The sequence below is a fragment of the Ailuropoda melanoleuca genome, unplaced genomic scaffold (genome assembly GCF_002007445.2).
Source record: "Ailuropoda melanoleuca isolate Jingjing unplaced genomic scaffold, ASM200744v2 unplaced-scaffold75263, whole genome shotgun sequence".
NCBI lineage: Eukaryota > Metazoa > Chordata > Mammalia > Carnivora > Ursidae > Ailuropoda > Ailuropoda melanoleuca.
Genome location: NW_023250796.1, coordinates 5,596 through 18,264, shown reverse-complemented (window position 1 = coordinate 18,264; position 12,669 = coordinate 5,596). Strand labels below are relative to the sequence as shown.

At 41.0% G+C, this 12,669-nt stretch overlaps 1 protein-coding gene across 1 annotated transcript in view; it reads right to left on the bottom strand.

The window, feature by feature from the left end:
• Nucleotides 1-5,909: 5,909 nt before the first annotated feature.
• Nucleotides 5,910-12,669, bottom strand: part of LOC100469981 (cationic amino acid transporter 3-like) — a 7,565-nt gene continuing 805 nt past the window's right edge. The window contains 2 exon segments of the mRNA XM_034653270.1: nt 5,910-6,829; nt 6,831-8,639. Coding sequence (XP_034509161.1) covers nt 6,656-6,829; nt 6,831-8,453 — 1,797 coding nt within the window. The 5' untranslated portion in view covers nt 8,454-8,639 and the 3' untranslated portion in view covers nt 5,910-6,655.

The following is a 12,669-nucleotide window of genomic DNA, read 5'->3' as shown; positions in this document are numbered from 1 at the left end:
CAGAAGTACAGTAGAGCAAATAAACAGGACTAGAAGCTGGTTCCTTGAGAGAATCAATAAAATTGACAGACCACTGGCAAGACTTATCCAAAAGAGAAGAGAGAGGACCCAAATTAATAAAATTATGAATGAAAAAGGAAAGGTCATGACCAACACCAATGAAAGTAGAAGGATTATTAGAAACTTTTATCAACAGCTATATGCCAAAAAACTAAACAATCTGGAAGAGATGGAGGCCTTCCTGGAAACCTATAAACTACCAAGACTGAAACAGGAAGAAATAGATTTCTTAAATAGGCCAATTAACTATGAAGAAATTGAGTCAGTGATAAACAACCTTCCAAATAATAAAACTCCAGGCCCAGACGGTTTTCCTGGGGAATTCTACCAAACATTCAAAGAAGAAATAATACCTATTCTCCTAAAGCTATTTCAAAAAATAGAAACAGAAGGAAAGCTACCAAACTCATTCTATGAGGCCAATATTACCTTGATCCCCAAACCAGGCAAAGACTGCATTAAAAAGGAAAATTACAGATCGATTTCCCTAATGAATATGGATGCCAAAATCCTCAACAAGATCCTTGCTAATAGAATCCAACAGTACATTAAAAGGATTATCCATCATGACCAAGTGGGATTCATACCTGGGATACAAGCACGGTTCAACATTCGCAAATCAATCAGTGTGATACATCATATCCACAAGAAAAGACTCAAGAACCATATGATCCTCTCAATTGATGCAGAAAAAGCATTTGACAAAATACAGCATCCTTTCCTGATTAAAACCCTTCAGAGTGTAGGAATAGAGGGTACATTTCTCAATCTCATAAAAGCCATCTATGAAAAGCCTACTGCAAGCATTATTCTCAATGGGGAAAAGCTGGAAGCCTTTCCCTTAAGATCAGGAACACGACAAGGATGCCCACTCTCACCACTATTATTCAACATATTACTAGAAGTCCCTGCAACAGCAATCAGACAACAAAAAGGGATAAAAGGTATACAAATCGGCAAAGAGGTCAAAATGTCTGTCTTCGCGGATGACATGATCCTCTATATGGAAAACCCTAAAGAATCCACTCCCAAACTATTAGAAATTATAGAGCAATTCAGTAATGTGGCGGGATACAAAATCAATGCACAGAAATCAGTTGCATTTCTCTACACGAATAATGAGACTGAACAAAAAGAAATTAGGGAATCCCTCCCATTAACGNTCCATCCCATTTACAATAACACCAAAAACCATGCGTTACCTTGGAATTAACTTAACCAGAGACGTAAAGGACCTATATGCTAGAAACTATAGATCACTTTTGAAAGATATTGAGGAAGACATAAAAAGATGGAAAAATATTCCATGCTCATGGATCGAGAATTAACATAGTTAAAATGTCCATGCTACCCAGAGCAATCTACACTTTCAATGCTCTTCTGATCAAAATACCGATGACATTTTTCAAAGAACTGGAACAAATTGCCCTTAAATGTGTATGGAATGAGAAAAGGCCCCGAATCTCCAAGGAACTGTTGAAAAGGAAAAACAAAGCTGGGGGCATCACAATGCCGGATTTCGAGCTGTACTACAAAGCTGTGATCACAAAGACAGCATGGTACTGGCACAAAAACAGACACATCGACCAATGGAACAGAATAGAGAACCCAGAAATGGACCCTCGGCTCTTTGGGCAACTAATCTTTGATAAAGCAGGAAAAAACATCCAGTGGAAAAAAGACAGTCTCTTCAATAAATGGTGCTGAAAATTGGACAGCTACATGCAAAAGAATGAAACTTGACCACTCTCTCACACCATACACAAAGATAAACTCCAAATTGATGAAAGACCTCAATGTCAGACAGGAATGCATCAAAATCCTAGAGGACAACATAGGCAGCAACCTCTATGACATCGGCCAAAGCAACCTTTTTCATGACACATTTCCAAAAGCAAGAGAAATAAAAGATAAAATGAACTTATGGGACTACATGAAGATAAAAAGCTTCTGCACAGCCAAGGAAACAGTCAAAAAAGCTAAGAGGCAGCCCATGGAATGGGAGAATATATTTGCAAATGACATTACAGTTAAAGGGCTGGTATCGAAGTCTATAAAGAACTTCTCAAACTCAACACTCAAAAAACAAAAAATCAAGTCAAAAAATGGCAGAAGGCATGCATAGACACTTCTCCAAAGAAGACATCCAAATGGCTAACAGGCACATGAAAAAATGTTCAATATCACTAGCCATCAGGGAAATACAAATCGAAACCACAATGAGTTACCACCTTACACCAGTTAGAATGCCAAAAATTAACAAAATGGGAAACATCAAATGTTGGCGAGGATGTGGAGAAAGGGGAACCCTCTTACACTGTTGGTGGGAACGCAAGCTGTCATGGCCACTCTGGAAAACAGAATGGAGGTTCCTCAAGATGTTAAGAGCTACCCTACAACCCAGCAATTGCAGTACTAGGTATTTACCCAAAGATGCAGACATAGTGAAAAGAAGGGTCACACGCATCCTAATGTTCATAGCAGCAATGTTCACAATAGCCAAACTGTGGAAGGAGCTGAGATGTCCTTCAACAGATGAATGGATAAAGAAGATGTGGTATATATAGACAATGGAATATTAGCCATCAGAAAGGATGAATACCCACCATTTGCATTGACATGGATGGAACTGGAGGGGTTATGCTATATGAAATAAGTCAAGCAGAGAAAGACCCTTATCATATAGTTTTGCTCACATGTGGAACATAAGGAATAGCATGGAGAACATTAGGAGAAGGAAGGGCAAAATGAAGGGGTGGAAATCAGAGGGGGAGACAAACCATGAGAGACAATGGACTCTGGGAAACAAACAGGGTTTCTGAGGGGAGGGGGTGGGGGTATGGTTTGGCCCAGTGATGGATATTAAGGAGGGCATGTATTGCATGGAACACTGGGTATTATACGCAAACAATGAATCATGGAACACTATACCAAAAATTAATGAGGTACTCTACAGTGGCTTCTGAGCATAAAAAAAAGTATACATTATGATGATTTGATAAATATATACATTGTGAAATGATTCACTTTGGTTTCGCCAATGTGAAATCATTAATGACAGTATTTTAATCTAAAAGTTTCATTCAAGGAAGGTAAGTGTTCAAAGGGCACCTTTGTTTCCCTCCCTTCATCTTTACCTGTGGGGGTTTCCACTGGAGCTTTGGTTTTTAATATGTTACCTGGATCAGCAGCATCAGCACCACCTGCGAACTTGTCAGAAGTACAAGTTCTGGGCCCCACCCAAACCTCCTGAATTCCAAACACTGGGGATGGGAGCCCAGTTACCTGTGTTTTCATAAGTCCTCCAGGTGAGGTGACACCAGCTGAAGGTTGAGCATCACTTAGCGAAGAACTATTCCTAGCCACTATCCACCCCTCCCTCTCTCACTTTTTTTTTAATAATAATTTTTTATTCTGTTACGTTAGTCACCATACAGTATATCCTTAGTTTTTGATGTAATGTTCCATGATTCATTATTTGCATATAACACCCAGTGCACCATGCAATACGTGCCCTCCTTAATACCCATCACCGGCCTCTCTCACTTTGACTTTGATTAATGGGTTGAAGAGAGAGCACTGAGCATGCCCAGTGCAGCCCCTTCCAGTTTTTTATGATTTCTTTTTCTTTCTTTCTTTCTTTCTTTCTTTCTTTCTTTCTTTCTTCTTTCTTTCTTTCTTTCTTTTTCTTTCTTTCTTTCTTCTTTGTTTCTTTCTTTCTTTCTTTCTTTTTCTTCTTTCTTTCATTTTCTTTCTTTCTTTCTTCTTTCTTCTTTCTCTTTTCTTTCTTTCTTTCTTTCTTTCTTTCTTTCTTTCTTTCTTTCTTTCTTTTTCTTTCCTTTTTTCTCTTTCTTTTTAAAAATCCAGAACCAACATGCTCATCGGACACATGCAGTCCAACCTGTTCATACAGAAGGAAAGCTAATAAAACCAGGTTCTCTCCTATGCTGGAGGCAGGAGGTGCTCAGCATTACTTGTGATGAGGGGTAATTCTGTCTAATTTAGTGATGTGGAATTAGCAAGCCATTTGGGCCACAGTTCTAAAGCTGACAATTTAATCATCTGTCTCTATGTCATGATTATCAATTGGTTCCAAACATAGCAAGAGAAATGGGATGGTATTTATTGGACCTCTACAACTCCAACAATGGGTTGTAGTGAAAAGTGGGCAGTATGCAGGTACAGATCATGTGCAGTAAGGAGACCTAGTTGAGAGAATATCAGGACAGAAGGACCAGAGGTAATCCTAAAATTTTTTAAGGAAATGGAACTTGAGAAATGATCAGTTGTGACCTCTTGTTATAAATAAGCAGAACATTGAAGGCACCAAGAGGATTGATCAAGGTCACATTGGTAGTTAGTGGTGGAAACAAGACCAGACCCAGGCCACATGGCTCTTAGCTGCGTACTTTCTGAGCAGGTGGAGCAAAGCTGACAACAGAACAGAAACTTTAAAGTCCAGGAATGCAGACCTCGTCAAGTAAAATAACCAGCCCCAGGGATTTTCAGCATCGTCAGTGGGTTCAAAGCCAAAGTACTCTGTGCTCAGAGGAAAGCTCTGGCTCCAATCCACGTGTCCATGCTCTGTTGTCCCCTCACACAGCCAAGGCTCAAGCTACACAGTCTGCTCAGTGTGCTCTGAACACTGCTTCCTTTTCCTTCAGGTGTTTATTTAGCCTCCAATCTCTCCCTGCCACACACATGTGGCAAAATCCTATTCCTGAAGAGAGCTAACTCAAATGCCCTTCCTCTACAAAGTCTTCTCTGATTTCACTAATCAACCCTCACCACTGTGCCAGCCACAAATGATCATCCTCCACTTGAGTTCCCAAGACACTTGATTTATATTACTTATGACAATGCTTTATACTTTGTGTCACAGCTACGCTTTACCCCTTATATTAGAATATCAGCGTCTTAAGAGCAGGGGCATTATTTTATCTTTTTTAAAAATGACTTTATTTATTCATTTGAAAGAAAGTGAGAGAGAGCACAAGACAGGGAGGGGCAGAGGAAGAGGGAGAAGCAGACTCTCCCCTGAGCAGGGAGCCCAATGCAGGGCTTGATCCCAGGACCCTAAGATCATGACCTATACCAAAGGCACATGCTTATCCAACTGAGCCACCCAGGTGCCTCTTTATATTTTTTTTTGTATTTTTCTAGTTTCTTTTGTTTTTTTTTCAATAAAGTATATTGAACATATATACTTGTTATATTACTCTAAGGTGTACAATACAATTATTCAAGAATTACACATATTTCTCAGGGCTCATCAAGGTTATTGCAGTCTTAATTCCTTTTATTTAAATACCCATTCCCCTACCCATCTCCCCTTTGGCAAACCAGTTTATGCCATGTATTTAGAACCCAGGGTGTTTTTTTGTTTGTCTCTCTTTTTTCTTTTTATTTATTTATTTTTAATTCTTAAATTCTACATAAGAGTGAGTACATGTGGCATTTGTTTTTCTCAGATTGACATATTTCAATTAACATTACACCCACCAGGTCCATCCATGTTGCTGCAAATGGCAAGATTCCATTCTTGATGGCTAAGTAATGGTCCATTTTTAATACATATATCTATTCATCTATTGACAGATACTAGGCATGCTTCCATATCCTGGCTATTGTAAATAATGTTTCAATAAACATAGGACTGCATATAACTTTTCAAATTCATGTAACTAAAATGCTTTCACACAGAAAAGAAAACCATGAACAAAAAGGGCAACTGCTGAATGGGAGAAGATATCTGCAAATGATATATCAATAGAGGGTTAATATTCAAAATACATAAAGAACTTATATAACTCCATACCAAAAACAAAACAAAGAATCCAATTAAAAATGGGCAGAGATGTGAATAGATATTTTTCCAAAGAAGACATATGGACACCAACAGACACATGAAAAATGCTTAGTATTTCTAATCATCTGGGAAATACAAATAAAATTGCAATCAGATATCACTTTGGAGGACTAAAATAAAAAAAAAACAATAAATACAAGTATTGGCAAAGATATGGAGAAAAAGGAGCCCTCATGCACTGTTGGCGAAATGTCAATTGATGCAACCATTATGGGAAACAGTATAGATCTTCTTTAAAAACTTTAAAACAGAACTACCATATGATCCAGTAATTCTGCTACTGGATATTTTCTCAAGTATCTCTATAGCCAACGGAGGGCTCAAACTCAACAGCCTGAGATCAAGAGTCATGCTCTACTGACTGAGCCAGCTAGGCACCATCTTCATTAGTGGATATTTAACCAAAGGAAAGGAAAACACTTTTTCAAGTATCTTTTAATATTAATTTTGTAAAAGCCAGTAAACAGCTATAGACACAATTGAAACTAGAAACTAAAAAGAAAGAGAGAGAAAGCACAAAAACACATCCTTCACCATACTATAAATAAAGAGTTCCATTAGTATACCCCAACCAATATCTCATAGGAGCCCTATATTTCCATGTGATCAAGAGTATTTCCCATTATTGTGTAGGGGAACCAGTCTGTATTCACTTGTGATGATGTCAAGCCAAACATGTATTGACTCTGCTGAGTTCAAGGTCTACAGTTTGGGCCCTAAGTACAGTTAAATGACCAGGCTTTGCTGGACTCCATAGCTGAAGTAGATAGCAAAACCAATCAGCATCCAGACACCAAGTCGGGCCCAGTTGGCAGCTGCCATCTGCATCATAAGATAAACATTCACAAAGATGCTCAGGAGTGGGAGGAGAGGCAGAGCAGGGACCTTAAAGGGAAGGGGGAGTGGGGCTCTGTGGCTGTCTCCAGATGACCCCAGTGATCCCGGTTATGAGCGCCAGGAGCAGCACGACCACTGTGATGGGACCTGGGTCTCCAGAAAGCAGACCTGGCCAGTGGGCCAGCACCAGGCAGAGGAGAGTCAGCAGCAGAGCAAGCAGTGAGGAGCAAACATAGACAACCCGGCCAGAGAGTGGAGTGGGGGTGGGGCTGCCTGGAAAAAACAGTCCCCTTAGAGTCAGCTTCTCTGCTGTAGGTCCCTTCTCCTCCTGCACCTGCACTTCATTTCCCACATTCTTCTCCTGCAGTGCTTCCTCATTTTCCTCCTTCCTCCTCTCAGGCTGATACCTGACAATAAGAATACAAAAAGCTACCAGGGAATAAGATATCAGTGTCCCAATTGACCTCAGGTCCAGAAGATCAGTGAGTCCAAAGAAGAATACCATGATTGTTGCAATAATCATAAAGATCACAGTGGCCACGATGCGGCCATATGCACCAGTATAGATCCTGGCAAAAATAGGGAACAGAAGACCATCCTGTGCCATCATGTATATCACCCGACGTATGGAAAATGCAAAGCTCCAAGAGCTGCCAGCGAAAATACTACAGAAAATTGCAAAAGCTGCAACATAGTAGGCAGGGACCCAGCCAATAAGGAGAAATGCCTCAGGTAAGGTGCTCCCAGGTTGAAGCTGGTAGTAAGGCACCATGAGTGTAAGTGCCACAGAGACACCAAAATACACGAAAAAGCAGATGAGCAGTGAAACCACAATGCCCACGGGGATGGAACGCTGAGGATTGTGCGATTCTTTGACTCTGGTGACAATAATGCTGAAACCTATAAATGCATAGAAACAGGTAACTGATCCTTGGAGAATCCCCTGGAAGCCAAAAGGCATGAATCCTCCAGAGCCCAGAGGGCCCAAGCGAGAAGTGTCATTGAGTCCAACCTTTACGTAGTCCTCTTCTGTGAGCTTCCAGTTGTGCAGGTCCCCCTTAATGAAGCCAGAGATGATGAAAAAAATGAGAACCAAAAGCTTCACCAATGTCAACACTTTGAAAACTTTGGAGAACTCATGCCAACCCAAAAATTGTAATTCTAAGAAAAAAACCAGAACGATGACGAAAAAGTAGCCTAGATTGTCTGCAAAGACCTGTGGAACATTCTGTGAGATGCTCTCATGCAGGGTCTCAGAGATCCGGTTTGCAAACAGGATGTCAAAAACCAAGGTCCAGGCCTGGACCGCAACAAATGCATCAATAGCAAAGGAGAGGATGAGGTTCCAGCCGGTGATGAAAGCCCAGAGTTCACCTACAGTGACATAGGTGTAGAGATATGCAGAGCCAGGATGGGGAACCCGGACACTAAACTCTGCATAGCACAGCCCAGCCAACAGTGAAGTTAGGCCAGCCACCAAAAAGCAGATCACAATGGATGGTCCTGCTTGATTACTGGCCACCTCATTAGCCAGGAAATACACACCAAAACCCACTGTGCGGCCCACACCCAGGGCCACTAAATCCAGAGTGCTCAGTTTTATGCCAGTTTCATACTCAAACACTTCCTCCAGTGGATGTCTGCGTACCAGCTTTTGACCAAATCTGTGAAGTGCCTGACGCAGCATTCTAGCTGGAATTGAAGAAGATTCTGAGGATCAGAGAGCTGAAGCAAGCCCAGGGAGCCAACAGTGTTGAATCTGATTCAGTGAGACTGTTAAGCCAAGTCGGGTTGGGGCTGCCGAGGTCCCTTGCTCAGGCTTCAAAGCTGCTGCTCCATATTTCTTCTGGTAAATGCTATTCTTCCATAATGCCTAGGGAGACAAGAAATATTTACTGAACAATGATGTTCAACCAATGAACCAAAATTCAAAAGTCACATGTAACTTGTTTCAGCCCAAGTATCACAGAAACTGTGATCAAAAGAAAGCATAGAAAAATCAATCCTGTTTCCCATCCAGAAAAGTACCAAATACCTCCCAACATTCTGCTTTTTTTTTTCAGTAGGCTCAATGCCCAGCATGGAGTCAAACATGGGGCCCGAACTCACAACCTTGTGATCAAGACCTGAGCTGATATTAAGAGTCAGAGACTCTCACCTGACTGAGCCACCCAGACACCCCAACATTCTCCTTTTTTACACACCACATGACGTAATCCCGTTTGAGTTCATGAGTTAAGTAGCTTTATGTACTAATTAGGGGTTAAGACACAGCAGGGCATGAATGTTTGTGCAAGAATTCACATGCAGGATATGTGTGCAGTGCATGAGCATGAGTTATGACACATTATTTCATGGACTACAGGGCCTTGTTACAATTACCAACCCATTTTTAATATACCAAGAGAGTTTAAAATACAAATACTGGTCTCTTGGTCTTAAAACTCTTAGCCACAATATCTGCTACCCAAGGTTATATGTCACTTTGACCCCTTTCTCCTCATTCTGCATCATCCATTCAGCTGTACTGATGGCCAAGAATGTACAGTCCACCCCTTCCCTTTCTGCACCTGGGCCCACAGGGGCACTGTGAACAGAGAGGAAGATGGAGAAAAGGGCAGGGTCTTCATAACCACCTGAGAGAAGGAGAGGACCACGCTGTCTGGGAAGGAAACACTGGAGAAATTGGGGAGGCAGCCAACTCAGGGTCCATGACTGAGAATGGAGAGGAGCCAGGAAGGTGGTTTTGTGAATTCTGACATCCACTAAACCTCACCCAAAGCACCCAGGAAATATTCACCACCATTTTTATGTCAACAGCTATGAAAGTATGATGGGTAAGGAGAAAAGAAATGAGTCACCTAGCTCAGTAGCTCACAACCAAGACAATTCCTTCTGTCTCCTCCTTCTCTAGGTTCCAGGAGAGAAGGTGAGCTCACTTCTGCAGACAGTCTCCTCACTGGCCACACTGTGCTCTATACACACCCTGCACCATCCGTGATGTCAGCTGCCAGGGCCTGGAGAATCTGCCCTGCTCTGTAAGCTTGTATTAAAACCCTCACTTGTAACTCCCTATGAATTTTTCACAAGGAGTTATTTTTAACTCACTCAAACTGTTGTCTGAATGTTTACTTAATGAAGGAAACTTGCATGGGGTTCCCTCTTCTCCCTCCTCCCCTGCTGCTCTTCAAATGGTCCCCTAGTCAAGGGGAGGAAGGCTTTGGATGAACAATTCACAGCAAAGCGTTGTGGAAGGGGAGGTGGGTTGGGAGATGGGGTAACTGGGTGATGGGCATTAAGGAGGGCATCTGATGTGATGAACACTGGGTGTTATATGCAATCGATGAATCATTGGACACTACATCTGAAACTAATGATGTAGTATATGTTTGCTAATTGAATTGAAATTAAAAAAAAATTTCCCATCAGCGCTGTAGAGAAAAGGAAAGCAAACATTAGGATGGGCTCAGATTGGATGTTGTGATTTTAAAATGGGTGTTCCAAGACAGCCTTACCCTCACACTGTTGTGCAACCATCACCACCATCCATCTTCAGAACATGTTCGTCTTCTTCAACTGAAACTCTGTACCCATTAAACAGTAGCTCCTCATTCTTCCCCACCGGCAGCGCTGTCAACCACCATTTTACTTCCTGTCCCTATGATTTTGACTAATCAAGGAACCTCATATTAGAGGAATCATACAATATTATCCTTTTGTGACAGGCTTATTTCCCTTGGCATAATATCTTCAAGGTTCACCCATGGTGTAGCAGATGTCAAAATATCCTTCTTTTTTAAGACTGAATAAAATTCCATAGTGTGTATACCCCACATCCAGGTTATCTCTTTATCCACTGATGGGCATGTTAGTTATTGGAACTATTCACTGCTAAGAATAATGTTGTTATGAATATGGGTTTATAAATATATTTTTGAGTCCCTGCTTTTAATTCCTTTGGATATATACTCAAAAGTGGTATTCCTGGATCACATTGGTAATTGTATGTATAATTTTTTGAGAAATCACCATACTGTTTTCCACAGCAGCTGCCCCATTTTATATTCCCACCAGCAATGCACAAGCATCTCATTTTCTCCACATCCTTGCCAGCATTCATTATCCTCTGTTTTCTTACCCATATCTATTTATTAGTTATACTATTAGGGTATAAAATGGCACATGGTTAGTTTCGAGGAAAAACAAAGAGGCCTGTGGCACCAGGACAGAGTGAGTAAGGGGGGAAAGAGCAGGGGATGAGGTCAGAGAGAAAGCAGGAAGCAGATCTTTCACATATGGTCTGAAAGTCACTGTGAGGGCTTTGGCCATTACACTGTTTTGATGAAAATCCTAGACAAACTGAGAGTTTTACACGTTGCCTATTGATTTTCATGTTCTCTGAGCTAAGTATTGGGTTCTCAAACTAAGGAAAGGCCTCTTTCAGAGTTTGAAAACAAGGCATGGAGACAGGTTGCAGAGCTCTCAGTAGATGTCCAGTGCTTCTGACAACACACTGAGGGCTGAACAAATTGTGTGCTTCGATTTGCCTCCCTCTCTAGATGCCAAAGAAGAGATGCCATACAGCCACCCTTGGGACAGTGAAATGACAGATTGCTTTCACTGAAGCTGTTCACTTTCTGGATTTTCTCCAGGCAGAAGTCTATCACTTAAAAATCAAACAAAGTCATTTTAGTATCATTCACTATTTTAGGTTATGCAGTATTGTGGATAATAAAGTGCTGACATGGAGATAAAGGTCACTTTTTCTGTAAATTGGTGAAATTAAGGATTGCAAAGAAAGGGGTAGGTAGATACTCAGAAAGGGGACAGGAAGCATGTGAACTAGGCACTCACAAGTGCAGAATTAAATAGATGAATCCAGTCCCAAGCTCCAGATGCCTCAGGAAGGACTGTCAGAAATGTCTGAGATACTCAGAGCTGGAGAGAGAAAGGGCCCCAAAGGGAAGCATGAAAATAAATTTCTGTGAGGCAAAGAATACCTTTCCTAACCTCACTTCCCCCAGGTGACAGGGATGAAAGTTGCTACATTCAAATGAGAAAAATAAGAAGTTTTACAATTTCTCAAGAACAAATAATCTGGAGTGAATGGATGTCCAAACACTGACTATAAATGTCAGAAAATATACATTTATGTGTTTGTGGTGTGGGACCTGGACAGTAGAGAAAGAGAATCATGGGGCTGTCCCTGCTGGTTAAGGAGAAGAGACAGAAATAAATTTTCACTATGGCATTCTTGGGATTCAAACTGGTGTTAGGGGAGGGAACGCTAGTAAAATCTGGAAACCAAAGTAACTAATTTCTCTCAGCAAAGCAACAGGCCATGTATTCCTAGGTTCTGTATGCTGTGTTTCTTTCCAGCTGAGGAGAACCTTATTCATCAACCACTGTCAACATGGTATGATCACCACCCACCCTAGGGTAAAGAGACACCACAGCTTGCCTCACATCATAGTCCCCATCTCATTTCCCTTCTCTGTGGGCTCTTTACAGAGGTCCTGGGTTACATTTAATCTTCAAACATGTATTATAAAAATGGAACCATAATATAGGAGAAGGCTGCTCTTTCTTCTGTCCCCAAGTAGAAATATAATAGACCTAAGTAGCAGTGAAAGTCTTATGCCATACATCATTCATTCATTCAATAAATATTAAACACCTTCTAAATATCAGTCCTAGTGCTTGATGCTACGTGCACAACAGAGAGGAAAAAGATGTTCCCTGACTACATGGCACTAATTGTCTCTAACAATGTTCTTATATAACGTTCCTGTCCAAAATGTGTAACCTGAATCTAATGATCAAAAGGATCATTCTAGTTTTATTCCTAAGTATCTTATGATTTTGAACATCAGTACTCTGAAAACTTAGAAACACTTATGAAA